General features: G+C 40.1%; 2 protein-coding genes across 2 annotated transcripts; one reads left to right on the forward strand and one right to left on the reverse strand.

Moving 5' to 3' along the window:
• Positions 1-1,297: 1,297 nt before the first annotated feature.
• On the reverse strand, positions 1,298-27,863 carry Cpr50Ca (Cuticular protein 50Ca). Its single transcript, XM_018103049.3, has 4 exons — positions 27,092-27,863; positions 23,482-23,571; positions 20,431-22,464; positions 1,298-1,792 (listed from the first exon to the last, which is right to left on the reverse strand). The coding sequence occupies exons 1-4, from the start codon at positions 27,107-27,109 to the stop codon at positions 1,571-1,573; spliced, it is 2,364 nt and encodes a 787-aa protein (XP_017958538.1). The 5' UTR covers positions 27,110-27,863; the 3' UTR covers positions 1,298-1,570.
• Positions 15,618-17,523, forward strand: S-Lap7 (Sperm-Leucylaminopeptidase 7). The gene has a single exon (XM_018106930.3). The coding sequence runs from the start codon at positions 15,830-15,832 to the stop codon at positions 17,402-17,404; it is 1,575 nt and encodes a 524-aa protein (XP_017962419.1). The 5' UTR covers positions 15,618-15,829; the 3' UTR covers positions 17,405-17,523.

A 27,863-nucleotide genomic window follows, 5' to 3' on the forward strand; every position in this document is an offset into this window, starting at 1 on the left:
CTCTTGCCAAAGCGTATGGACAAGTTTCAGTTAAGTTGGCTCCGCAAACATAAGACTTCTTTCGGTTGTTTGGCTCATGCACAATGAGATTTTGTTTACTTGAATATGTTGCACGCATTATTTCAGTTAATAAACCTTCTCGAAATCTATAAAGAGTGTGCGAAATACAACAAAAAAATGGCAAGGCGGAAGGCAAAAGGTCAACAACAAGGTTGGCATAATTGTTGAGTATGTTTTTTTTTTTAATCGAAATTTTCGACGCACGCATTTAATGCACAAAGTAAAAAATAAATAGCAATTGAACAATTACAAAACGTTAAAAGTCAATTATGGATGCAATTGAAGCGTAAACGTTGCGCATCTGCCATTCGAAGGTTTTCCTCGGCTCCAATTTCATTGAAAGTTGTGCAATTTGTCAATCTACCGGAACCTGTATGCTCCCCCCTCTCCGGCCATTCACCATGACGCTTCTGCGTTTGTGTTAAATATTGTTAACGCTTTGTCGCTTGCAAAGTGCGTAGTCGTTTGTAATTTTAATTGCGGCTCATTCAATGATTAACTATTTCAATAATTCCCATAACAACATTTGCTAATGAAAAATGCAGGAAAGTTGTTTGTTTAATTTATTTTATTTATTTTTTACAATCTATAAATTATATGAATTTATTTTTGTTATATTGCACATTGTAGAGACAAACTAGTCGTTTGTTAAAGGTCAAAAGGTGACACTACATTTAAGGTATTCAGTTCGGAAAGTGTGTTTGCTTTCAGCCAGGGACAATCTTAAAATAAATTTATTAAAATTAGTTAAGAGTCTAAGGAAATGAACTCAAAAACATATTGCACTTATTATTCAAGAAACTTGAAGCTTAACGAAAATTTAAAAATAAAATGTAATATGGAGACAATGAATGAAAAAATAAGTCATTATAGATGGTTTTTGGGATAGAAGGAATAGATTAATAAATATTAATTTCCAAAAAAATTCTGAATTTAAAGTAAACATGAAAGATAAAATATAAGCATTAAATTAATTAACTGAGATTTTTTTTTGTATTCAATTTGTAAATGAAAGATGAAATATTTGGATAGAAAACAATGTTCGATTGAAATTAATAAAATCACAATTAGAAATTTTAATATTTGAAACAATTAAAAAATTTGAGCGAAATATAAATATATGTTTGCATATTGATTATTTGAAAATTTACTTAAATTTTAATCTTTTTAATTTTATATTAATTTGTTCTTATTAATTTGATATAAATTGTTCCAGTACTTTTCAGAATAACAGCCAAAAATATTTATAAGACCTAACAATTTTATTTCATTGATAATAAACACTATTTTCTAATTAAATGAATTCAGAACAACAATAACAATAAAATTTAAATTCAAATGAGCTCTACATATTTCCTTAACACATTATAATTAATTTTTATTCATTTTATTATTTTTTAAACCTTTTGATTTCAACTTAAAGTGTAAATTGCACGTTTGCCCAATGTTTTAGCTGTTTGGGTTTGTTTTTTCTTGTTTCCTGCTGCTGCGGCTAGATGTGCTCTTGTGCTCAGTGCGTGGTTGTGCCGCTCTCGAAGCTAACGTCCGCATGGAAGCCCGTATCGTCTGCATGATAAATCACGTTCTGGACGCGTCCATCTGGCAATAAAATGTGATATTGACCGCGTGTCACGCCATGCAAATCCCTATTCTGCTTGTGGCCAAAATCGTTGCCGGTATGGAAATCACGTATGCGATAACCGAAGGCATACTTTGAGGCGTACTGATTCAGCTGTAATGAAGAGCAGAAGGGGGGAAACCCGGGCGGGAGGGAGGAGTTTTAGTTTAAGTTAGCTTCAGCTCTTACTATATATATATATATGTATGTATATCTATGTATGTTTGTTCTTATGGCTGGCTGATAGGTTCTATTGGCGCAGTTGACAATTCGTGCGCATGCCGAAAAGAGTATGCAAAATGCAAAAATATATTAGGGCAGCTGTCGTCTACAGTGAGGACTGGCAAACAAATGCAACAGCAACAACGATGTCAGCTGCAAATATGTAAAATAGTTTAGTGCACAAAAGCCATAGCGAAGTTTTTGTACACTTTAATTATGTGTATATAAATGTAGAGTGTCGTGAATAAACAATATCGGCAGTCAAATTATGAGGGGAAAATGTAGTAAAATTTTAAACAAAATGTTTGCATTATAAATAACATTATATGATAAGCATTCTAAACTTAAATTAAAATACATTGAAATCAAAATATATTGAAGTTATACGCATATATTTAAATTAAAATAAAATACTTATTCAGTATTTAAAATATATTTAATGAAAATAAAATATTTGAAAAAATATGTATTATTCAAATAAATATGTTTTTAAATTAAAATAAAATTTTTATAACAATATTCAGCATTTTAAATGAAATAAGTTTAAATTAAAATAGAATCTTTATAAAAAATATTCAATAATTAAATGAAATATTAAAATTAACATAAAATATTCAAAGCATTGCTGATTACATTCAATAAAAACTGAATATAATTAATCAAATAAAATAAGTATATAGCTTTGTGGAAATAATTCATTTAATAAAAAACTTCCATAATAATAATAAATAACAATAAAATCATATTTAAAATAGTTTAAATATATTAATTGAACTAACCCATGCGATGCATCTTTATAATGTTTATAAAAATATATATCCATAAAATCGCCATATCACCAGTCTCTTATAATATTTCTAATATATGTTTACAAACTACAGACATAACCTAATCTTCTTTGAAACCTACAGTCTTTACTAGTTCTTAAAGACAGCTCTTCGTTCTCTATATTTATTTGTGTCAAAGAGCCCTGCAGCAATTCATAGGGCATACAAGAACAATAGACTCTGAAGTTTCTAAGATTCGCGGCTGGCGGATGGAGCGAGCTGCTGCCTGTGCGTCTCTGTACTTCCGGAACAGATGTGTGCTCCAGGGGGGAGTTCGGGGCTGACTGTCATTCACATGGCGCTCAGCTATGCATGTGATTGTAAATTGTATTGAGGCAGGCGCGTGCGTAATGAAATTTGCAACAATATATGAAAAACAGTGAATGCGCCAATATCTTCTAGCAGACCATGCCACCCGGTCCCAAGTTCCCAGCAGCAGCACATCCCGTTCCCGTTCCCATTCGCACTCTCATTCCCATTCTCCTATCTGCCTCAATCAGCCCATCAGCGTGATTTCATTTCGCATAGATTTGTTTTGTAGATGCCATCCAGAATTTTGGTGTTGCCTTTTTATTGTAAGTACTTCTCTGGTAAACATTTCAAGATGAAATAAAATATTTTGCACAAATGTCGGCATGCGTTATCCTGTTTGTGTGCACGCGTGTGTGTGAGATGGTTTATGTGTGTGCGTTTCCGTTTCCTGTAACTTGGAAATCTCGTTGTCGGCTCGACAATTGTCACAACTTTCGCTACATGTTTTGTGGTTTTTATTGCGTGGGCGTTTTTTGGGGCAGGGAGGTGGGCGTAGCAAACTTTTTGATATGTTAATGAGTTGTAAATTAAGTTTAATTAAGTTACATTGTTGTCGCCAGGCATTTTTCTTGTCAACTGCGGCGAGTGCAAGCAAAACTCTGCATGCCCCATGCAAAGTTTTCCAAAATTTATGTGTTTTGTAGCATTGTGTGATAGAGGAAGACAGAGAGGCAGAGAGAGAGTGAGAGAGAGAGAGAGAGCGAGCGTGAGTGGAGGCAGAGTTTCTCAAGTTGTTCTGGAGTATTTTGTTGTCATTTGTATGCTCCTCTAGGATTAGTCAAAGCTTGATTGCAGCTCCAGCAACTGTTCGAGAGTGAGCGAAAGCAAAGTTTAGCATCTTAGATACTTCACAGAGCTATAGCTAAAATATTACAGCGGAGCCTTCTCCATTGACGTTGGCGATTTAATTTTGCTGCTTTACTTCCTGCACTGCCTTGTGAAATTCCTCAAGCGCTTTTTAAATAACTTGAATAACAATAAATAGTTAACTGCTTAGCAAAATTTTTTGCATTTTTCTGCTTTTTCTTTTCCTCTTCTTTTGCAAACTTTATTCTGCGTTTACACAATTAATATTCACTTGTATTTTGCTTCAGTCTTCAGTCTTCGCTCCTCTTTCGCGCTTATTCTTGCTCATCTTTAAACCGCAAGCGCATTTATTATAATTAAGAATTTCCACGCTCTAGCAATTTGCCAACATTTGAGCTTAAATTTTTATCGTGCTTTGCTCTTAATGAAATGTAAAAAAATGTTTCTGCAGCTCGCGCATTGTTGTTGCAGTCAGAAGTTTGCAGGCGGCGAGGCGCAGAGTGCGACGACTCCTTCATTAACAGCAAAATGTTAATAGATTTTTGACATGCAAAACAGTTTTCGAACCGCGCTGCAAGGATCTTTCAAAGCAGCGCCAATAGATGATGGACTTATGAATATCACGTAAAAGATTGAAATAAGAATAATTGACAACAAGAGAGAGCTTTGTTATTATATTAGGTATGATATAAAGAGGTGTGAGAAGGAGAGGAAACTTAAAAATATATTTATATATTTTGTATGGATGGAAAGATGAAAATAAATATAACCGATTCATTAAAAAGTTAAAAAAATATATATATAATATTGTTTTATAATATTAAACATACGAAATTCGTATATCATGGAAAATTTTCTTATCTTGCAAGAATTTTTTTTACTTTATATAGAAATTAAACTATTAAAAGATTACTTAACAAAAAACCAGAATTTAACTTAATCTTCATTCATTCAATATCTCATAGGGTATTTATATTGTCATAGACGATAAACCGCATCGTCAGCGAATATGTAAATTTTCTTTGATTTTTTACTTTCCATTGCCGGCGCAGGAGTCTGGAGCTGGGTCTGGGCGGACAAGCAATTTATTGCGAGGTGCTGCAGTCGCAGAATTTCATTACAAATTTGATTTGATTAAATGAACATAATTACAATGCAGATGAAACATGATGAGAGCTGGTCAAACGTCAACCAATCCTCGATGAGCATGAGCCCTATCCGTGGCAGGACTTGACTCTCGTATAAGTACTGGTCAATGTTTGCGTTTCATGGCGCGGACAGGGCAAGGGGGTAGGGGGTGGGCTCTGGGCACGTCGGTAAGGACGTATGGAAGCCAATGACTAAATCACATCACGTGCCATATTGAAAAAAGGGCTTACGTACACATATTTTTTGTGCCAACTGTAAATCAGCATTCGTTTGATGATGTTGATCAGATCCAAAGCCCAGACAACAGCAGCACCAACAACAACAATAACGGTGGCGATGACGATGCAATTTTTCTGTGACTGTAAATTGACTTGCCATTAGATGCAGACGAACCGGACAGGCCATATAGATATATGTAGTATTCACTTCTATATATACATATTGATATATACATATATAGTAATGTCAATGTCAACAGGACAGAGCCAGGCACTTGGTGTGGCTTAAGAAAAATATGACAAACAGTTGGTCTCTCACGGAATTTATTAGAAATTGGCTTTGGCCCCGGCTCGGACATTTCGCAGGCACTTTGCTATAACACATTTTGCATTTAACACGTTCCTCCAAAAGTGCCGGCGAATTGTGAGCCGAGTCGAGTGCAAAATGCAATTTGAGGCCAAAATACGTGAGTTCGTTTAGTTTTGCTCAGTTGAGTGCGGGCGAGCGCACGCACACAGATAGCCAGAGATAGTCACTGAGCGAGACAGAGGGCTCACAGTGGGATATAACTATTTGTCATTCTATGGACTGTGAATAACGGACAAATATTTGCTGTATTCATTTTAAATAAATAAAAACTATTGCAACTATTGAATTTGTTTGGTAATATAAATATATATTTTATAACTACAAATATATTATATATATAAAATCAAAAGGATTCCCTTTCTCTCTAAGTATATATGTAGATAAATCAAGCATGTTTGTATATACAAAATCAAAATATAAATGAATTTTAATAGGAATATAATTTCTGCTCCAAAACGAAAAGTTTTTGATTAGATGATGATATTTTATACTTAATGTTAATCTTTTAACTATTTAGGCGATTTACTTTAACATCATCTACTTTTCATATCAAGTTGTATATAAAGCACTAATCGAATTGCTATTTTTATTTTTTTGGTTTAAAGAGTATTATGATAATTATTATTTTTCTTTATTTTCGCCTCTAAGATATAAGAGCATTATGATAATTATTATTTTTCTTTATTTTCGCCTCTAAGATATATTTATATTTATTTTATTTATTTTTTTTTTGTTAGAGAAACGCCAATTGTTTTAGTAAGTCTCAATAAAAAAAAAAAAAAAAAAAAATAATAATAATAATAGATAATAATAATAGATAAAAAAATAATTACATAATAATAGATAAAAAAAAAATAAATAAATAAATGAAATTAAACAATAAAAAAAAAACAATAATACATATGTATATATTTCTTGTCATCAATTAATTCGATCACCGTAAACATTTTTAAGGCAATATAAATCTTTTAATATAAGCTTGGCGACGTAAATTGGACATATTGTTGATCACAGCATTAAGAGGCCTATTATAAAATCTATAAAAAAAATATTAAATCAGAATGTGCCGAAATGAGGAAAACAAAATTGTAGATCTCTAGCTCTCTAACTAAAATGTGCTTCAGCAGCTCGTTCTATTTCAAAAAAGGGAAATTGATGACATTTTTGTATGCCTTTTTAAACATTTAGGCTCTCATTTATAAGCCTACCACAAAGTCTCGACAATTTGATAGACATTTAAGCCCTGCTCTTTCAGTTTGCCATTGTTTGGCTCCACAGTTCTTTGGGGTCAGCCTAAAAGTATGCTTTGGCAATTGGAAATTGTTATGGCAAGCAGCTTTTGGCTGCGTGCACAACTTTTGGTAAAGCGATATGCAGTCACAACTTGTAGTAGTAGCTCAAGACCGGCCGCCCCGCCCCCTCGCTATCGCCCTCCCCCTGTCCATCCCAGTTGCCAGGCGCAGCTCATAACAAGTTCCACTGCAACTTTTGTAACTAGACGCGTTTATTTATTTGTATTTTTTTGCTCGCGCTCTTGTAGCAGGGTGTTTGGAGTGTTTGCTTGACTCCACACTTTATTGCACAGCGAACGAAGCTGAGCAATGCCTTTGACGCACTGCGCATTATATGGCACTTGGACGCGCTTTGGCTTTTATTTCTTTTGATTCGCATATAATCAGCATTGTTGTTGATTTTCATTATGCACTCTGGATTTGAGTTTCCGTTTCAGGCCGGCCGATGGCTCCACCACCTCCCCTTCCAGCCCTTTGCTTTGCCCTTTCAAGCTGGGCATTTGTTAGCCACTGCGTGGCTCATTAAAATCGTTTGGCCTTTGTTCTGCCTGCGGCTTTTTGCAGCCTGCCCCACTGCCGTTTGCTTTGTGCGGTTCTGTTTGTGGTTAGCTCATTGCCCCTGGCCAGGAACTTAACTCATCTGAACTCGGCTCAACTCAATCCAACTCAACTCAACTCAAATCAACTCGGTTTCATCATTAGACCGCAAAATCAGCATGTGGCTTTATGATTTATTTTGCTTATCGGCTAATTGAATTTATTGTGATTCAGACAACATTTTCTTTGGCTGTCATCAAATGATTGAAGTGAATTGTAACATTTATTTATGTATATGTAGAAAATATCAATTAATATTTATTTTATTTTATTTTTAATTCTATGTTATTTTTGTTTTATTTTTAATTATTTTTAATTCTTTTTATACCCTGAACCCATTGAAAATGGGAAATCAGGGTATAATGGTTTTGTTAAAAGTATGTAACAGGCAGAAGGAGGCGTGGCAGACCCCACAAAGTATATATATATTCTTGATCAGGGCGACGAGCTGAGTTGATTTAGCCCTGTCCGTCTGTCTGTCCGTCCCTCCGTCCGTCCGTCCGTCCGTATGTATGAACGCGTCGATTTCAGAAGATATAAGACTTAGAGACTTCAACTTTTTTTTAAAATGTCCGTATATATCACGCGCATATCGAGTTTATCACTAAACAACGATAACTCATTCCGATACTTTTTTATCGATAAAAAACCTTATCGAAGATCAGTTTAAAAATTATATCTCCTACATCTTTCAAGATAGAGTCTCCAAATTTAAAATGTATATTAAGATGAATTTTATACAATTTCGGTTTTTGTTAAAATTTACCCCATACCCCTAAATCCACCCCCTCACCATCATCTTTGTAAAAGTCGTATATAAAATACTAGAGACTTGTGATTCGGTATACACATACATTTTAACATTATGATTACGTTCTGAAAGTTTCATTACGATCATACGTCTAGAAATTAAATTATTCAACAAATAAGTTGTCATTATATTGCCAACACTGCAGCGCAACCCAAGCGCAATCGCCTGTATATATGCGTTTGTTTGTTTGTATGCGTGTGTGTGTGTGTGTGTGCGTGTGTGTTTGCTAATTATTATTGAAATATCAGTTGCTTGTAGGGTTCAGGGGATCTCGAAGTCGAGCTGTCTCGACTAGAGCTTTCTTTCTTGTTTGTTTTTGTTTTAATTAAAAATTTGTTCTTAAACAAAATTCATAGTCATAAAAACCCTCAATATTCTATTTCAATAGATTTTGAGGAGCCTTTAGTATAAATATTGAATAAAATATATTATATTATAGTACATACAAATATATTATAAATTTATATATAAGAGTTAATATATAATATATATTTATAAGAGGTAATTGGTTGCTCAAACGCAACTATTGATCGTTTCTCTATATAATATAAATAATAAATGTATTTGGTTGACACTCTGCGGTGCGAACATCGATCGTAACTTTCCCTAAATGATGCTCGTGAAGAGAGCCTCATAGAATTAGTTTAATTTACGGCGCGCAATTGACATGAAAAAACTAAAAGAACCGAAGGCTGTTGGTCAGAGCGATAGCAAATATGAGTCCGTTCTTTTTATAAATATAAGACTTTCAAGTCGAAATGGTAAAGTTTTTCAAGTATGAAACAAACTTTAATCAACATTATCTTTTAATTATACAAAAGCCGTCTTTTATTATTAAATTACCTTAAATTTTATATTTTTCTTAATTATTATTAATTTTATATATTTTGACTATTATTATTTTACATTGATATATGTATGTATTATTATTATTATTTTTATACCCTGAACCCATTGAAAATGGGAAATCAGGGTATAATGGTTTTGTTAAAAGTATGTAACAGGCAGAAGGAGGCGTGGCAGACCCCACAAAGTATATATATTCTTGATCAGAGCGACGAGCTGAGTTGATTTAGCCCTGTCCGTCTGTCTGTCCGTCCGTATGTATGAACGCGTCGATTTCAGAAGATATAAGAGCTAGAGACTTCAACTTTTAAAATGTCCGTATATATCACGCGCAGATCGAGTTTATCACTAAAAAACGATAACTCGTTCCGATACTTTTTTATCGATAAAAAGCCTTATCGAAGATCAGTTAAAAAATTATATCTCCTACATCTTTCAAGCTAGAGTCTCCAAATTTAAAACGTATATTAAGATACATTTTAGACAATTTCGGTTTTTGTTAAAATTTACCCCCCACTCCTAAATCCACCCCCTCACCCTCATCTTTGTAAAAGTCGTATATCAAATACTAGAGACTTGTACTTCGGTATACACATACATTTAAACATCATCATTACGTTCTGTAAGTTTCATTACGATCGTACGTCTAGAAATTAAATTATTCAACAAATAAGTTCTCATAATATTGCCAACACTGCAGCGCAACCCAAGCGCAATCGCCTGTATATGCGTGTGTGTATGCGTGTGTTTGTTTGTATGTGTATGTGTGGGCGTGTATTTGTTTGTATGTGTGTGTGTGTACGTGTGTGTGTACTAATTATTATTGAAATATCAGTTCCTTGTAGGGTTCAGGGGATCTCGTAGTCGAGCAGTCTCGACTAGAGCTTTCTTACTTGTTATACCCTGAACCCATTGAAAATGGGAAATCAGGGTATAATGGTTTTGTTGAAATGTATGTAACAGGAAGAAGGAGGCGTGGCAGACCCCACAAAGTATATATATTCTTGATCAGCACGACGAGCTGAGTCGATTTGGCCCTGTCCGTCTGTCTGTCTGTCCGTCCGTCCGTCCGTCCGTCTGTCCGTATGTATGAACGCGTCGATCTCAGAAGATATAAGAGCTAGAGACCTCAACTTTTTTTTAAAATGTCCGTATATATCGCGCGCATATCGAGTTTATCACTAAAAAACGATAACTCATTCCGATACTTTTTTATCGATAAAAAACCTTATCCATGATCACTTAAAAAATTATATCTCCTACATCTTTCAAGCTAGAGTCATCAAATTTGAAATGTATATAAAGATGTATTTTATACAATTTCGGTTTTTGTTAAAATTTACCCTCAACCCCTAAATTCACCCCCTCACCCTCATCTTTGTAGAAGTCGTATATCAAATACTAGAGACTTGAGCTTCGGTATACTTATACATTTATACATTATGATTACGTTCTGAAAGTTTCATTACGATCGTACGTCTAGAAATTAAATTATTCCACAAATAAGTTCTCATAATATCGCCAACACTGCAGCGCAACCCAAGCTCAATCGCCTGTATATGTGAGTGTATGTGTGTGTGCGTGTGTTTGTTTGTATGCGTGTGTGAAATATCAGTTGCTCGAAGGGTTCAGGGGATCTCGTAGTCGAGCAGTCTCGACTAGAGCTTTCTTACTTGTTTTTTTTTTTTTGCCACTTATAAAATATGTCTTACAAACTTTAATTTGATTTAATATAGTAGATGATAGAGTAAATGAAAATGAAAAACTAGTTTAAACTCTCAAGTCTTCCAGGATAAATAATTTTCTGTTTTGAAGACAGCTGTTATATCAGGTTTAATTTTTTTTATACTTGTAAGACTTAAAGTCTATTGTTCCTTTGCTTAAAAGAAACTCTCACTGTTTTGTGGGTCTTGTAGTTGTCAATGTCTTTGCTTAGTTTCGTTTCGAAATTGCCCACATTTGATGTCGAATTCCCTGGAGCACTCACTACACACACACACACATGCACACATAGACACACAGATAGAGCCTTAATACTAATCCGTGTTGGTAACTAACGGTATATCTATAGCAACCTCAGTGCTTCTTTTATTATTCACACAATTCGTTTAAGCGCTGCAAAACACCTCGCACAAACCAATGCCCAAACCACTGAGTCTCTCAATGAGAATTATGGGTGTGCCGGTCCAGGTGTGAGTGTGGGGCTGAGTGTGAACAGAGCAAAGGAGGCATCAGTGGCAATTGCAGCGGAGGCAAGCTGCATGCTCATTTAAAATTGAACAAGTGTTGGCAGCACTCACTAACACCTACACACACACACACATACACGCAACTGGGGCGGCCACAGGCTCCGCAGAAAGCCGGTCGTTGTGGAGTGGACCAAAAAAGCCAGCCAAATCGCATTTAAATGGAAATAAATGTTGTGTCCAAACAATTTACAAAAACCAATTTTACAATGTAATGCGTTCAGAGTTGCCGCATCAGCCAGTCAGTGAGTGGATGAGTGTGTGTGTCTGTGTGTGTGTGTGTGTGAGTGTGTATGCCTGCCCAGTACGTGTTCAACAGCAGGCAATGAATGTCCTGGCGTTCGCTCTGATGCGTTGCTGGTGCGACTCCGGGGCATCTTTTGGCAGCCACTGCCACACGGCAGCCATTGACACAATTGCCGGCGACATCACAGTCCAAAAGTTTTGCACACAATTATGAGGCTAGGCGCTGATTATGGAACCAGTGTTGCATAGTTCTAGCCGAGTCACAAATGTTGCACTGCCAGTGCTAAAAATTTTAAATGCAACCAACCAACACGCACACACACACAACCATACGCAGTGCACTTCACACACACACACAGAGAGAGAGACTATTTTTATGGCTCGCTTGTTAGCAATTTTCGCCTCAGAGTTATGAGCACTATGAGCGGCGCTCTTTAATGTTAGGGACGCAGCGGGAGGGCGAGGGTGTGGCAGGGGGTGGGCGAGGGTTCAACGCTAACCAAAATTGAGTTATCAGTTTGTTGGCTCTGCCAGCAAATGTGCTTGGGCTGATTGCGTGGCAGCTGCTCCAGCTGCACACAAAGTGCAAGTGGGAGGGAGAGAGAGAGATAGAGAGAGAGAGAAAAGAGAGCGTCCAACCAACTGATTTGACAGAGGAGCAGGAAAAATGTCAAACTACGTGATTTTTATGCGAATGTGACTGTCGATACGCAGCCAGAGTGAATGAATGAGCTATAGAGATGCAGAGAGAGAGAGGTGTAGAGAAAGAGGGGGGAGGTAGGCAACGGTACTACTTTTTTTATCAGCTACTTTTGCTGCTTTTTTTTTGCAACCGAAATATTAGCCTGGCAGTCAGTCGAGTTAGCAGAGTTTTTAGCTGCGGTTTGCTCTGTGAGCGAGTGAAGTGAAGCTAATTTAAAGTCAATGTTAGGTTTGGGTCGAACCGTTTCTTTTTTTTTTCTGGCTACTTGCTAAGTTAATATCTGAGCTGAGCGGAGAGCCAGGCAAATGATTTGTCAGGGTTTCATTTTGCATGGCACTTGGAGCTAATCCACAAATTGATGAGCAAACGCTGCGAGTAACGGGCGGGTCGAGCGAGCAATGCCAACTATATAAACTTGAGAGATATTTTCTTAGGATAAGTGTGCGCTCCGAGAGTTTTATGGCCAAGTGTTTAGGAAAGTCACTTGAATGTGGCAAAGAACTAAAAACGGTTCATATTTATATTCCTGGCAAACATTAAGTGTTAGCTTGAACATTTTGTTCAGCTTTCGGCTAACAGTTCAGCTGGCACTTTATTAAGCCATTCAATTGTTCGTCTAAATCCACTTTAACAAAGCCTAAAGAGCACCCACACTGGAGAGCATATTAGAAACATATGCTGGCGAATGTGTACCCAAAACGGGCATCCCAACTCGAACCTCGGCTGGAAAGCAGCTCATAAAGTAGCTGCAACCTTTTTCACTCCGTTATGGGGCAAGTCCCCAAGCTGAAACCTTTTGTCGAGTGCTTTTCAATGCCAAATACCAAACTAAGCAATGCACATATGTTTCCCCTGGCAGGCTCCATTAAATAAAAGTTATGTGCCCAGCGCCCCAGCGCCGAGCCCCCAGTGCCGAGCTCCGGCCACTACCTGACAATCTCTTTTCAACACTTGCACAAATATGTCGCCTCACAATAAGAAAACAAGAGGCGCATAATAAAAATAAAATAAAATAAAAAAAGCAAAAGGGTTGAAGTAAAAATGGAATTAAAATATGTGAGTTGCTTGCCGGAAAATATTGCACCTGCAGCTGCTGCTCACGCTGGGCAGGCTCAAGCAGCAGGCACACACACACACACACACAACAACACCTACACACAATTTGAGCGGCCATTACCAACCATTTTGACCACAATAAAATGACAAATGCCCGAAAAATCTGGCCATGTTCGCACACGTTGCCAACTGGTTACGGCTACAGCTCCTGCTCCGGCTCCTGCTCTTGCTCCTGCTCCTGCTACGGCTTTTGTGTGTGGCAGATGCTGTCAAACAAGTCCCGTGACGAGCATTGCAACGGCATGTCCACGGCGGGCGGAAGAGCGCGTGTGCTTCAGCCCAAACTTGAGCCTAACAAGTGTCGTTTGGCTGTCAGAGCTGGACAGATGGACAAGCAGACGGACGGACAGGCAGACAGGCAGATGAACAGAGTGAAAAGCAGGCAGGACCTGGCAGCTTGCCTTCATGCTCATCAGCCGTAGTCGATTGGGCTGGGGGCAGGGGCGGGGGCGGACCAGTTTCACAAGCAGTCAACGGTGGATGCTAAGCCCGGCATTGACGACAGCCAGGAACAAGGCCCAAAGCCTATTAAAAATCATGCTAAACGGCAGTAAAACAATGTGTGGACTGTCTGGTCAGTTAGAGTGTGGGGTTCGCCCCGGCTTGGGCACGAGTACGGTGGGTTTTGTGGCACACTCAGCACTCGTTTGCCGCCTGCCTGCACACGGGCGCCCCTCGGTGTTTAATGCGCATTAACGGCAAAGTTATGCAAGTCGCTTGGAGCCAATAAATAAAATTTAATCAGCTTTCGCAGTTGCCAATCGACAAATTGAAAAACGGCAAACTGAAAACTAAAAACTGAAAGCTGAAAATCAAATAAAATGACGCGCCAAATGCCAGGAAGTTTCGTTGCTTGGCTCGAAAACAATTTTAAGTCGATTTGCGATGCGAACCGAGCAACTGACAGCTACAACTTCTGCTGCACATTGTTGTTGTTGTTGTTGCTGTTGCTGTTGTTGTTGCTGCTTGTCGCAGTTGCAGTTGCACTTTTGCCTGTTTATGGCATGTTGGCAACAGCCCCGGCAACTTCTTGGCTGCTGTCCCCCAACTTTGCGCTCTGCTGCATTTCTCAGAATGTCAATGGCATACCTTTCATCTGCCCTGACTACGCAATAAATATGTCGAAGAGACGACAAAGTGATATACATATATATACATACTTATTGATAGCAAGTTCATCAGTAACATTTCAGTACAACAATTCAGTTCAAACTGCCTAATAAAATTATAAAATAATTATAAAGTTTAGTAATATTTAATATCCCCGATCAGGAGTCTAGCTGATCCGCATGCTAGTCCTCCATATTTTAGATTTCCTAAATGCTTATACAATGATTTGATTTAATTTTTAATTTTTCAAGTAATTTTAAGTTTAAATTTAATATTATAAACTGTGAAAAATGTCCTTTCCTAATTTGTTATTATTATTATTAATTGTTTTTTATTATTTGGTACATGTTTCAATTTTAAGTTTCAGACAACCTAAAACTTGAATTGAATATTAAAACTTTCTATTCATTTTAACTATAATTATTATTAAATTTATTATCCTATTTTTTATGACTTAAATTTAATATAATCTGATTTTTGTTTAGAGAACTCGAAACTGTTTCGACAATGTTTATTTCTCCCATTTGGCTAAAATGTGTCATATATATTTTTTTAATTTACATTTTCAATACGTATACTAATTATTGTTTCTATTATTATTATAATTATTTTATTTTACTTTATTTTTTTTATAGCAACCGTTTACTAAAATTTCATATTAATATTATTAAACTTTCCTTGATGAACGCATTCATATTTTAAACGTTTTTAATTTTTCTGTCATTTTATATAAAGCTGAATGTTTAAAGAAAAGGATGTTTTTTTCCTATTTTCCAACTAATTTAAACCTAATGAATGTAAAAGATATTCTTAATCTTTTTCAATTCAATAAAATCTCAAATTTTATTTTCCTAATAACTTATTTCATAAACTGTTAACATCTAAAAGAAATTAATATTTCTATTACTCGCCACTCAATTCATCGAGAAGAATTCAAAATTATGTGAACTACGAAGGGAAACCCTTGTTAGTTGGAAATTACAGATTTACTCAGTTGGAACTCAAATTTAAAATGTGGGGATCATGTTATCCATGAAGAACATTAATTCGTCAGAGTCGCTTTGATTTGGGGGCTTCAGGTATTTGCTTTTCAGATGTGTTTTTGTTACTGGCCTGCACAGAACAGACTTCGAATTAATAATAAAAACAGAAAAACCCAAAAAAAAGCCAAAATTTATTTTGTGAAATAAAAAAATTTGTTTTTTGCTACACCTGATTGTGCCGCAATATTATTTGGAAATTCCATTCGAAATTTTCCGTTTCATAAATTATTCTCAAGATGAAGCAGATGAATCGCAAGTTCATACGAAACGTTCTCACCTTGCAGCGGGCCACTCGCCTGATGAATCTCCGCTTTGCGTGTGACGGTGCCGGAGGCGGTGGCGGCAAGGGCCTGGTGGTTGGCATCTACCTGAAGGAGGGCGACAAGGAACCAAAGTTTACGCCGTCCGGCGAGAAGTTCAATGACCGCACCAACGGCAAGCTGAGGCAGCTCGTCTGCGAGACGAAGGTGGATGGTCGGCTGGGGCGTGGCCGTGTGTTCAACAATATTGATAACGACTTTACCTCTGTGGCCGTGGTGGGCGTGGGCCTGGAAGGCGTCGGCTTCAATGAGCTGGAGATGCTGGACGAGGGCATGGAGAATGTGCGCGTGGCCGCCGGCGTCGGTGCACGATCCCTGCAGCATCAGGACTGCACCCTCATCTCTGTGGATGGCATGGACTATGCAGAGCAGGCAGCGGAGGGCGCCACTCTCGGCGTTTATCGGTTCTCCGATAACTTGAACAAGAAGAATCGAATGGTCGTGCCGCGCCTGGACCTGTACGACTCGAGCGACATGGACGGCTGGACGCGTGGCGTATTCAAGGCCGAGTCCCAGAACCTGGCCCGGCGCCTCTCCGACGCGCCGGCCAATTGCATGACGCCCACCATGTTCGCCCAGGCCACCGTGGATGCGCTCTGTCCGTGCGGCATCACCGTCGAGGTGCGCACCATGGACTGGATCGAAATGCAGCGCATGCATGCCTTCCTCATGATTGCCAAGGGCAGCTGCGAGCCCCCCGTGCTACTGGAGATCAGCTACTGTGGCACCTCGCCCGAGGACAAGCCGATCCTGTTTGTCGGCAAAGGCATCACATTCAACTCCGGTGGCATCAATCTGCGACCCTGCACGTATATGGATGAATACCGGGGCAGCATGTCTGCGGCCGCTGCGATCATTGGCATGATGCGTTGCGTTGCTGCACTCTCGCTGCCAATAAACGTCACCTGCGTCATACCCCTGTGCGAGAACATGCCATCGGGCATGTCGGTGAAGCCCGGCGATGTGGTCACCATGCTGAACGCTCGATCGATGGCCATCCGGGACGTGGACAAGGCCGGTGTCGTTGTGATGGCCGATCCCCTAATCTACGGCCAGGTCTCCTATAAGCCGCGCCTCGTCGTCGACGTCGCCACACTTGGCATAGGCGTGAAGAACGCCTACGGCGGCGGTGCGTCCGGCATCTTCTCCAACTCGCATTACGTGTGGAAGCAGTTCCAGCGCGCCGGATCGCTGACTGGCGATCGCTTGTGGCGCATGCCCCTCTGGCAATACTACAAGAAGCAGGTGACCGACGAAACGGGCTACGATCTGAGCAATGATGGCCGCGGTCTGGCCAGCTCCTGCCTGGCAGCCGCCATTCTCCACGAGCTGGTGCCCTGTGCCGATTGGGCCCATATCGACACCCGCGGCACTGGCCTCTTGACCATGTATGGCATCATACCCTATCTGACGGCGCGCTACATGACCGGACGCCCCACGAGAACCCTGGTACAGTTTGTTTATCAGATGGCCTGTCCCGAGGTCAAGTAAAATGTCGATCGTTGTGTTCGTGGTGGTTATGTTCATTTGTTTTGAAGTTGAGAAGTGAAGACTAATAACGTTAATTCTGTATTAAAAAGAGCTCTCATGGCCATAAAAGAAAGACGAAATTTTGTGTGTGATTCTGGCGTCACGGTTCCTGCAGCGCTGCATAATTTGCATTGACTATTCTCTACTCAAGATACTTTGTATTAATCGATTGTGGTTGTCGAATATGCATCTCAAAGATATTACTATAAAGTTATTTAAAAGAAAACACACATTGTAATTGAAGAAAAAAATGCATTAACATTAAATGCTAGCCAGCGCCGTGCCTCAAACACGGCGCGAAGCTTGCTACTTCGAAAAGAAGAGAAAAAGATAAAGGTATTTTCACTCAGTCCAGACGAGAAAAATAAAAGGGAAATACGCGTAATACAGGCGGGTGTTAGCGACTGCAACATACTACTGCTATATCTGTACTAATCGATTTTAGGCTGTCAATTTAAGTATACAAAGTTTGGTATATATATTATAGTATATGCTACTCTAATCTTCAGATAGGTTCTGCCTGGGCATGAATTATGTTAGATTTCAGCATTCTACCTTTAAGGCTTCAGCTGATACAATTTTGATCGATTTGACACGCGCCTAATAGCCGTAGGAACAACCGCCATATCTTGCTGATCTTGGTTGGCAATTTGGGTATTTGTCTCAAGCTTAAAATCTTAAATTTGGGATAGTTTCTAGTTTATATAACAACAAATATTAAAATTTCACATCTCTAGCTATAATAGCAATACCTAGCAACCATACTAGCAGACAGACGTACGAACACTGCACAAAACCAATATACTCATTTCACCTTCGCAAATGAGCATACAAGAAAAAAAGTGAGCACATAAAAATAAGCAATGTCTATAAAGAAAGTAGAAGCCAAACTCAAGCTCCGCTGCTAGCCGAGGCGTGGCTTTGCCTTAAAAATTTGCTAAAAACGTTCGCAAGGAAATCCAAAAGGAGTACGCACTCAGTCCTCAACGCCCCCTCACTGCCCCCAGCATGTCTCTCTGTATCAATTGGGTTCGGTTTGTCGGCGGGGCACAGACAATGCCACAATCTGTAGACTGCAGTCTGCTTGCAGACGCATCGTAATGAAAGACGAAGCCGTTTGCATTGCTTTTGTGGCCGCAGCCAGGTGGCAGACGATGAGGATGGCTGGAGTTTTCGTTTGTGTTTGGGCTAACGACATTGAAAATGCTTGTCGAACTTGAAAATTATTCGATTAAGTGCATTACCGGCGAGACATGGATCGGCAATCAAACTGAATTGCGCACAGTGCCCAGACCCATACGCACAGCACCTTCCGTTCCCGCTTCCACCAGGCACCAGCTCCTGCTCTGGCAGGAGGAGGAGGGGGAGTGAAGCTATGCTGCAGGCGCTTCATTGTTGTGACTGCGACATTGTCGTGTCTGGGGAGTTGGTGTTGTTGTTGTTGGTGCTCGGGAAGTTCGCCTTATTTATGTTGATTGTGTTTTTGCCTATGCCAATCAATGGAGCACACTTTCGGGCGCGTTAAGCCTTTGTGGCGCGCCCCAAGGTATGCTTTAATTTAATGCATTGTCATTGGCAGAAAGGCCGCCAAGTTGAGAAGTTGAGCGCGCAGGCGATAACGGGGGAATTTCTGAAATCGATTTCCATTCCATTCCATTTTCATGTTAATTTTTATGCCTTCTGCATTCCATTAAAATGCACAGCGAGCGAGCGAGTGAGAGTGAGACAGAAAGAGAGAAAGAGAGAGAGAAAGAGAGAGAGAGAGCTTTCAAAATATACTTTGCTGGTGCCTGTGACAGGCTTAAGAGATTACAAGAGTCCTCATAGAGTATATATATTTATTTAAGTGATATGAGCAACACGCATAACGAATAGAGTCTGTGAAATGTAGAATTACGTTAGCCAGGAGTCATTCGAACCTTTTTTTGTGCCTATTGCAAATGGGAAATCAGGTCAGAATGAAATCATAAATAATGAAATGCGTGCTATTGACGGGAAAATGGCGACTTGGATAGGTAAATGTAAGCCAGGCGCAGATCAAATTTGTCACAAAGAAAATTTTAGAGTATATACGGGGATATCTTATTACACAGTGTTTAATAGACTTACTATATAATATAATATTGTTAAAATTATATAAATAAACTTGTATTTAAATATATACACATGAAATAAATATTCGGTCACTATAATAATAATATAAGTATTTATATTAATCCCATTAGACTGTTATCGATCTCAAAATTTAGTCGGACAATGAATTATATGTCGTAATATTATTGCAGATAGAATCTCCGCAATTATCATACAAATTTAACTGTTGCATTTTGAATTATTTAATAATAATTTATTTAGTTTTTAATATTTTTGTGTAATTGAAGTTCAGTGGTGAATATAGTCTACAAGTTAATGAGTTTGCATGTGTTTTTAAATTGATAAATTCATGAGGCGATGTATAGATTATATATGCCAAATTTTATTAAAATCTGAGCAGTAATACAGAAGTTATACAACAAAACCTTAGGGCATTTGTATATTGCAATGGGGATAAGCGCCAAGCGTCTTTCTTATAGGCGTGCACACATACATAAATGCATTCAAATATCGATGTACATTCTATCATATTCATAGAATGACAACAAGAGCGAGTATTGGAGTTATTTTCTAGATAACGCTCTAGCAGTGAAGTAGTTACAGAGCTCATGCTGAGTGGCTGAGAAGTTAATCTCTCAGAAGTGTCAGACTTGGACGTTGCCATATTATTCGATTATTTGCTTTTAAATTTCATTTAATTTTTATAAGGTAATGCTAGATGTATGTAAATATATATATATATATATATATATATATATATATATATATATATATATATATAAACACCCGATTTAACGGAATAGAGGGCATTTGCTGGTCGGTCAGCTCGTAAGTTTTCAGCTCTGCCATTAATAGCCTAGTATACCCATTACTTAAATCATTCTAGCACTCACCGCTTTGTCGTCTTGGTGGTGCACATAGTGCAGTCCGTTGGCCGTGTGCTCGGCCTCTAGCTGAGCTGGCAGAGATGTGGCCAGGCCAGCCTGCTGGTGAGCATGAGGTGGGTGGTGCACAATGTGCGCGATTGTGGTCACGGGCTGCTCGTCGCGGATGCCTTCGTAGCCGTGCGAGAGGCCGTGGCCGTGGCTGAAGTCGATGAAGGAGCTGGCCGTGTGCAGCTTGCTGGCAGCGGTGCTCGGAGCGAGGGGCAGCTGCTTGACATCATTGTTGCCCGGCTCCACGATGGGCACATACTGCTTGGTCTTGGCCATGCCAATCAGGCGACCTGGCTGAACGCCCAGCGAGCCGTGCTCTGCTGCGGACAGAGCAGGAGCTGGCGCCGCTTGCTGTTGTTGTTGTTGTTGAGTCTGCCCGGGATGGAAGAGTATGGGCGCAGTGCTGTCCTGGGGGCGGGGATCCGGAGTAAGCAGCTGCTTGGGCTGGCGCTGCAGCTTGGCCTGCATCTCCTTGGCCAGCAGGTAGGTGAGGCCGTGGATTTGGTCGTCGGGCGATTTGCCCATCAGTGTGGACAGCTCGCGAAACTCGGCCGACTGCTTGTAGTGCTCCTTAACGCTATCCGCGGGTGCCAGGTACTCGATCTTGATGAGCGGCGACGTGGCGTGGCTTGGCTCAGCCTGAATCTCATAGTTGTACTGCTCAATGGGCCGGCCATAGATGGGGCTGGACTCCAGCTGCAGCGGGTCTGGCTTCGAGGGTCGGAACTGTGGCTCCGCCACGCTGGTGGCCACGTGCTGCAGCTGCGCCTCGGCAGCCGGCTGAGGCACCTCCGCGCTGTATGTGTGATGCACCTGCTCCACCGGCGCTTGCTCCTGCACCACAATGGGCTGTGGTATCGAGGGCGCGGCATAGCTGGGCTTGTAGACGTAGCGCAGCTGCTCCACAACGGGCACGGGCTGTATGTGCACCTGCACCTGAGGCACCTGCGACACCTGAGACACCTGTGGCTCCGCCTGCTTGGCGGTCACATACTTGACGTAGGCCGCTGGCTTGGGCACATACGAGACGGTCTTGGCCTTGTAGTGCTCGTAGTCGATCTTCTGGGGCGTCAGGTACTTGATGTACGCCTTGCCCCCATTGCCGTCCTTGATCAGGTGCGAGATGACCTTCTGCACCTCGTGCGGCAGGGCGCTCAGGGACTTCTTCGTCTTGAGGTGGCTGGCGGGCGCCTCCTTGTAGATGTACATGCGCTTCGACTCGGCTGCCGTCTCCCCCGACAGCACCATGTTATCGTCCACGCGCGTTTGCTGCGTGCTGAGCATCTGCATTTGGCTTTGATTCGCTGGCATCGCTTGGGTCTCCATGGTCAGCAAGCCGGACAGCTGCTTCCCGCTGCGCTGCAGTGCGGCTGGCAGCGATGTCTTTGCATCTGACAGCTCGAACTTGAGCACCTGCAGCGGTGCCGAGCGCTTGGAGCGCTTTGTCTTCCGCGCCTGCTTGCGCTGCGATTTCGCTGCTGGCTTCTCTGCTGCTGCGGCAGCTGGCTGTCGTTGCACATCCAAGGCTCTACCGCGGCTAATTAGCTGAGCGGTAATTGTGTCCGGTTCCCGTGCATCGGAGGCCTCGAAGGGTATCATTTGCACCTTAAAGTTGGCCGGCTGCCGATGCCCGGCCGATCGCCTCGACCGACGGGGCTTACGTGATTTCTTGTTATTAGCTGCGTTGCCTGTGGGCGGCTTAGTCGTGCTACTGGGTGGGGTTGCTGCCTTGAGGGAACGATCCCGATGCTGGCGCACAAGCTCTTTCACCTCCTGGCTGGGTTCCACTGCGTCGCTCAGCTCAAAGCGCAGCATGCGTGGCGCCGTCGGCAGCTGACGCTCCTCGCGCTTAGGGCGGGAGTGCGCCAACGGGGCGGTACTCGCTGGCTGCTCGTTATACTGATTGAAGGCGGCCAGGTAGCTGTCGTCCGTCGGGTTGTCTATGTGTCGCATGCTGCGCAAGTTGCGCTTATCAAAGTAACGCTGCATGTCCTGGCGAAAGGATAAACGCAAATTGATAAGTAAATAGTCACCAAAAGGAATCAGATATTTAGAAAATAGATATGCTAAGCAATTGATAATCTAAGCAATTATTGAGCTTAATATTAATGCAGAAGCTTGCATTAATTGATATTAATTACGATCTCTCATTATGATATCCTTAATATTTAAACTGAATTCATTATATCCAAATATTTTTAAATAACTGAAAACTGAATTCATTATATCCAAATATTTTTAAATAAATTATTAAAATGAAATTATTGATGTTGATTTGAATATTATTATATTAAAAGAAATACACATGAATTTATTTAATTATATTATTTTAAAAAAAGTATCTTATGCATTGCGATCAATTGGATATTGGAGTAGAAAAATTATTATTTAATTTATTAACACAGTTGGCTCAATTATTTTAAATGAAAAATAACTTTATATATAAATACATTTATAAAATAACACAAATATAATATAATATAATATAATATAATATAATATATTATATTATAATATAATATAATGTAATATAATATAATATAAAATAAAATTATACAATAAATAATAAAAATTTGATTTTTCATGCATATATGTAAATAAGCTATTTTACATTACAAATTTACACTACAAATTCCTAAAGTAAATTGGCGTACAATATTTATTTACTTATTTTATTATAGAATAGAATGAATATAAAATTAAAGTTAATTTAAAAATTAAGCAGTAGCAAATAGGCCTATGGCTTATTTAATATAAAAGTGCTGGTATATTAAATATAATGACATATATTTATGGATGGAATTAATAAAGCGCTGTGAACTATCAATTAACCAAGTTAATCAAACATTCCAAAAGCTTTGAAGAGCAACTAATTATCAGTATATAATAAATATGTAAGCCACATTTATTCTATATATTTAGCAGCAATATATATTTTAAATTACGTACATCATTTTATAATTAGCTAATACTTAATTAAATTTGTATTAAATCTTAGCTCCGTCTTACCTCATAGCTGGCAAATGTGTCGAGGGAGGGAAAACGCTGCCAGTTTTCTGTGGGTGCAGCCGAAGATAAGCTCAGGGCGAGCAGCAGCACCTGAAACAGAGAAAAAGAGAGAGAGAGAGAGGGAAAGCGTGGGTGGCGTTATTTACATAGCTAACAAATTGATTAACTGGGAAATGTTGTTGGCACTCAACTTGAGAGTTCAAATAACTGAGCTGTGCCTTCGCACTGGCCGTTTATACATGCTTTATATTTATATATGAGCTGAGCTCATAAATAATAAATCAAATAAGCTGCCCAGCTGCACTGTCCGGCTGTCCGGCTGCTCGGCTGTCTCTTTGGCACTTTCACTTTCGACCATGCCACACAATGCCTGCCACATTTGGACGGAAGCTGCTGCAACAACAGCCAGCCGACAACACTTGATTCTCGGCTGCCTCAAACTCGTTGCGCACGCGCTGGCCGAGTTGAGCGTTTAGCGGTTCATTTGCTCAGCGGGGTGCCCAGGCGCCCAGTTGTCCAATTGCCCCCTCTACCCGCCCGCTCGACCGATCTCTAGCTCCCTGGTCGCGCCAACCTGTCTGGCTATTGGCATGCCCATTCATGTGTCTGGTTCCACTTTCACATCCAGCAGCGCTGAACTTGTGTCGCGGCTCAGCTTGCCTCGGCTTGGCTTGGCTTGACTTGGCTTTTATGGTCATTAAACTTATTCGAGTGCGGATTGTGGATTTTGAGCATGGTCAGCATTGAATTGCATTGCCTAACTCTTGGTTTATGCAAGGCCAATTATAGTATCGCGTCTTTGTCTACCTGCTTATGCAATGTCGGCCAAGCAGCCACTGGGACTTATTAAGCGATATTTAGTGCGAACACTTGGCTGATAATGCAGTAATCTATGTATATAGAAATGGATATCAGGCTCCAAGAGGAGGAGGTTTTTATAAAAACATACTATAATTTGCATTTTTTATAGTGCGATCATAATTAAATTAAGTATTTTATTTTATCATGATCATTTTATTAATTGTTTCTTCTGTCTGATTCGGTTTCATATTAAAAATATCATTTCTCTATATAACACTGGACTAAAACGTAATGCATTTCATATAAAGACTCATTCAAAATGCCAGGAGAAATATAGAAAATTCTGAGATATGTCTAGAAGACTGATATTCCATAATAATGTAATTTAGTATAATTATATGAGACTATAAACTAATTGCAATTTTCATTAATTTTATAAAGACTAAAATTAATTAAATAATTTTTAGATGATATACCCCTATCTGATTCAGTTTGTCATCAAAAATACCATTGCCCTGCACATCAGTTGATTAAAACGTAAAGCGTTTTATTCGCTGACTCACACAGAATGCGACTTTATGAGTATTTTGCGGCGCAGCTTAGCCTCTCCGTATAGTCAATGGCCATTTAACTAAGCTCCGCGATCCAAATCCAAATGAACTGTCAACAGTCGTTAAAAATGCAACCGCGTAAACATTTAACGGCCGTTAAAGTTGCGCCTGAGTGAATTTTTATGAACTTGCCAAGCACAGCCCCTCTACAGCAGGCGTAGCAGGAGTAGCAGAAGTAGCAGGAGTAGCAGTAGCAGCAGTGATCCCTTCCTTTGCCCCGCTCTGCTCTGGCTCATGAATAAGCCTCTAATGCGCCTACCTGGGGCAGCCAACTTGTCCTGGGCTCCACTTGCTGCCGAGCAGTGCACTTGTTATCCTTCTAGCTGCTGTCAGCGGGCCAGCCCTTTGGCCACTCCCCCCCTTTGGACATAAAATTTTATGTGCTTTCTATTTAACACTTTGGCGCTAGCTATAGCTGGGCTAGGGTGTGCTAGCTGGGCTGGTGGGCGTGAAATGGATATTCGTTTCGCCTTTGGAGCACGCGCGAACAACTTTAAAATTCAATGGAAAACTACAATAAAAAAAAAAAATACTGTTGCTATTCTCTCTCTTTTTTGTGTGTGCTTTTGTTGTTGTTGTTTTGGCCAAGTAATTGTTGTTTCACTTCGCAGCTTTTATGACTGTAAAAACTAGTTAAACATTTTTATGACCCCCAGGAGCGACAACAAAAGATTGTCAACAGTTCTGCTTAAATATCCCGTCGCAGTTGAGCGTAGCTATGAAAAAACTTAATTTTATTCAAATGTTACCATCTTGTTTCAATAACAAGAAATCTTAGATATATTAGCTGATTTTTAAGAATTTTTGTCAATTAAATTGGAGACAATTTGAATGTTTACTATTTAAATTTAATAAATTTAGTAGAGACTAAATTTGTTGTAGTTGAATTTGAATGCAGCCCACTCTTGTTTTAGTTTTCGTTTTTTGCCTATTGCAATTTCTTAACTTGTTTTTCTTTTTAATAAAACAACTCGAAACGCGTGCAGGCGTTTTCATTAACTTGTTGTTGCAATTGTTTTTGTTGGCTTAATTTCACTTGCAAATTGTTTGCTGTTTTTACTGCTGCTGCTGCGGCCAACAAGGCGGAAAAACGTTGCAAGACAGTTAAAGAAATTGGGCCAGGCAAAAGGCAAAACTTGGCTAATTGTGGCTGGCTGTTCGAGTGGGAAGAAGGGCATGGGCCCTGCTACAGTAGCTAGTCCAGCGTTCGCCAATGCCTCTCTGGGCACTCTGAACCAGTTTTCCATTGCGCTCTTTTTTCACTCCCATGGCATGTTTGCATAGGAGCTCGTAACGAAAAACCAAAGTCAAGTTCAATGCACATAAAAGGCCGTTGGAGATGGAGGTGCTGCGGGGGCAATTGTATTTGTCCTGCCTAGTGCTGAAAGTCGGGCCACAAGGAAATGCGCAGCGAGAAAATGCACAAAAGAAATGTGAAAATTGCCGCAAAGTTTCCATCCATTTAAATTGCAAATTTCCAGTTTCGATTGCAATTGGCAAAATGTTTTTTATTTTTGCGCTTGTTTTTGCCAGGGAAGTGGGTGTGCGACTCGGATTCGGACCGTCTGTGGTTAGATAACCGTAAACATTTTTATGAACGGCGGCCGAGGTCGTAAAAGCAAATGCCACAGGAGCGGGGCGACTCGACTCGACTCGACTGGGCGCGTGTGAATGGAACGAAATGGAAAGCATTTCGACTATTTGTTTTATGATTTTGCAGCCCGTAATTAAATGGCTGTGGCCCAGCCAGTGGCTAAGCTAGCATGGCAAAAACCTGCAGAAATATGGCCAATTGTTTTTCCGGCTAATTGCAGTTCAAGTGGCTCAGCGAAAGAAGCAAAAACAAAATACATTCATGTATATTTATAAATTATACAGAGTGGCCAGACGTATGGAACAGCAGCTTCCGCTGCTTCAATCGGCAGTCGTGGAAAACTGTAGCGCTGAGGCGGAAAAGCGCATCATCTGCAGTTTTTCATTTTCTGCATTTTCCGCCCACACCTGACATTGGGCCATTGAGGCGTTTAATGGAAAAAAAAGAAAAGAAATCATTGGACAGTTGATTTTTCGGACGCCGTGTCCTTTTCATGCTTCAACTGCCACGCCCCCGACCCCGCTCCACTCGCTCATCTGGCATCTGGCATTCATGCATGCGCATACAATATTACAGTATCTACGGCTGACCTCTTCGCACTTACCAGGCAGACGAGAGCCATTCTCCTTGCGGGCGTCGCACTGTCGTCGGAAGTGTGACAAATGAGGCGTCGGGCTGGCAGCTTGTGGCAACTTAATTTGCAACGTTGCTCAGCCTCGCGTTAAGCCGCTTCTCACTGACTCACGGTTAATGTAAATTTTAATAAGCCCTTAAAGCAGGTGTCGGCCACTCAGATCACTCAGTCAGTCAGCCACTCGGCTCGAGCAAATAGACAATTTATATTCGATTTGTATGCAAAGTGCGCTAGAGTTGCGTGAATTGTTTTTATTTAAGAATATATATGTATATCTCAGTGTACACTTTTAGCACTTTACTTTAATTGTAGTTTGATTCGATTCGCTGGTGTATTAAGTAAATATTGCGTTTATGTTTTATTCTTGTCTTTGCTGCACAATCTTTGTCCTTGGGTTTTCCGTCTGGCGTCTGGCGTCACTTCACCAAATTTATTATGAAATTTTTGCAAAATAATTCCTGTACATTCGCTTTGGCCGGCATTCGGGGTAAAAAAACACAAAAGTTTGTCTATTTAATTTAACTTTAGCTTGGCGCTTTGTTTAAACTTGGTCCGTACCAAGTCGACTCCGGCGTCGTTCGTTTCTCATTTATTTAATGCGACTTTTAATTTGAGTTGAGTTTTCTTTTGTTTACTTGCGACGCTAGAGGAAAACCGCACGCTTGCGCGCTGCTGCAGCAACTGTGCCTCGAATTTTCGCGCCACTTCAGTTTTGTGTGTGTTTGCTGGCTCGCAATTTTCA

This window comes from Drosophila navojoa, chromosome 5 (genome assembly GCF_054131105.1).
Source record: "Drosophila navojoa isolate 15081-1374.11 chromosome 5, UAZ_NAV_1.0, whole genome shotgun sequence".
Lineage (NCBI taxonomy): Eukaryota > Metazoa > Arthropoda > Insecta > Diptera > Drosophilidae > Drosophila > Drosophila navojoa.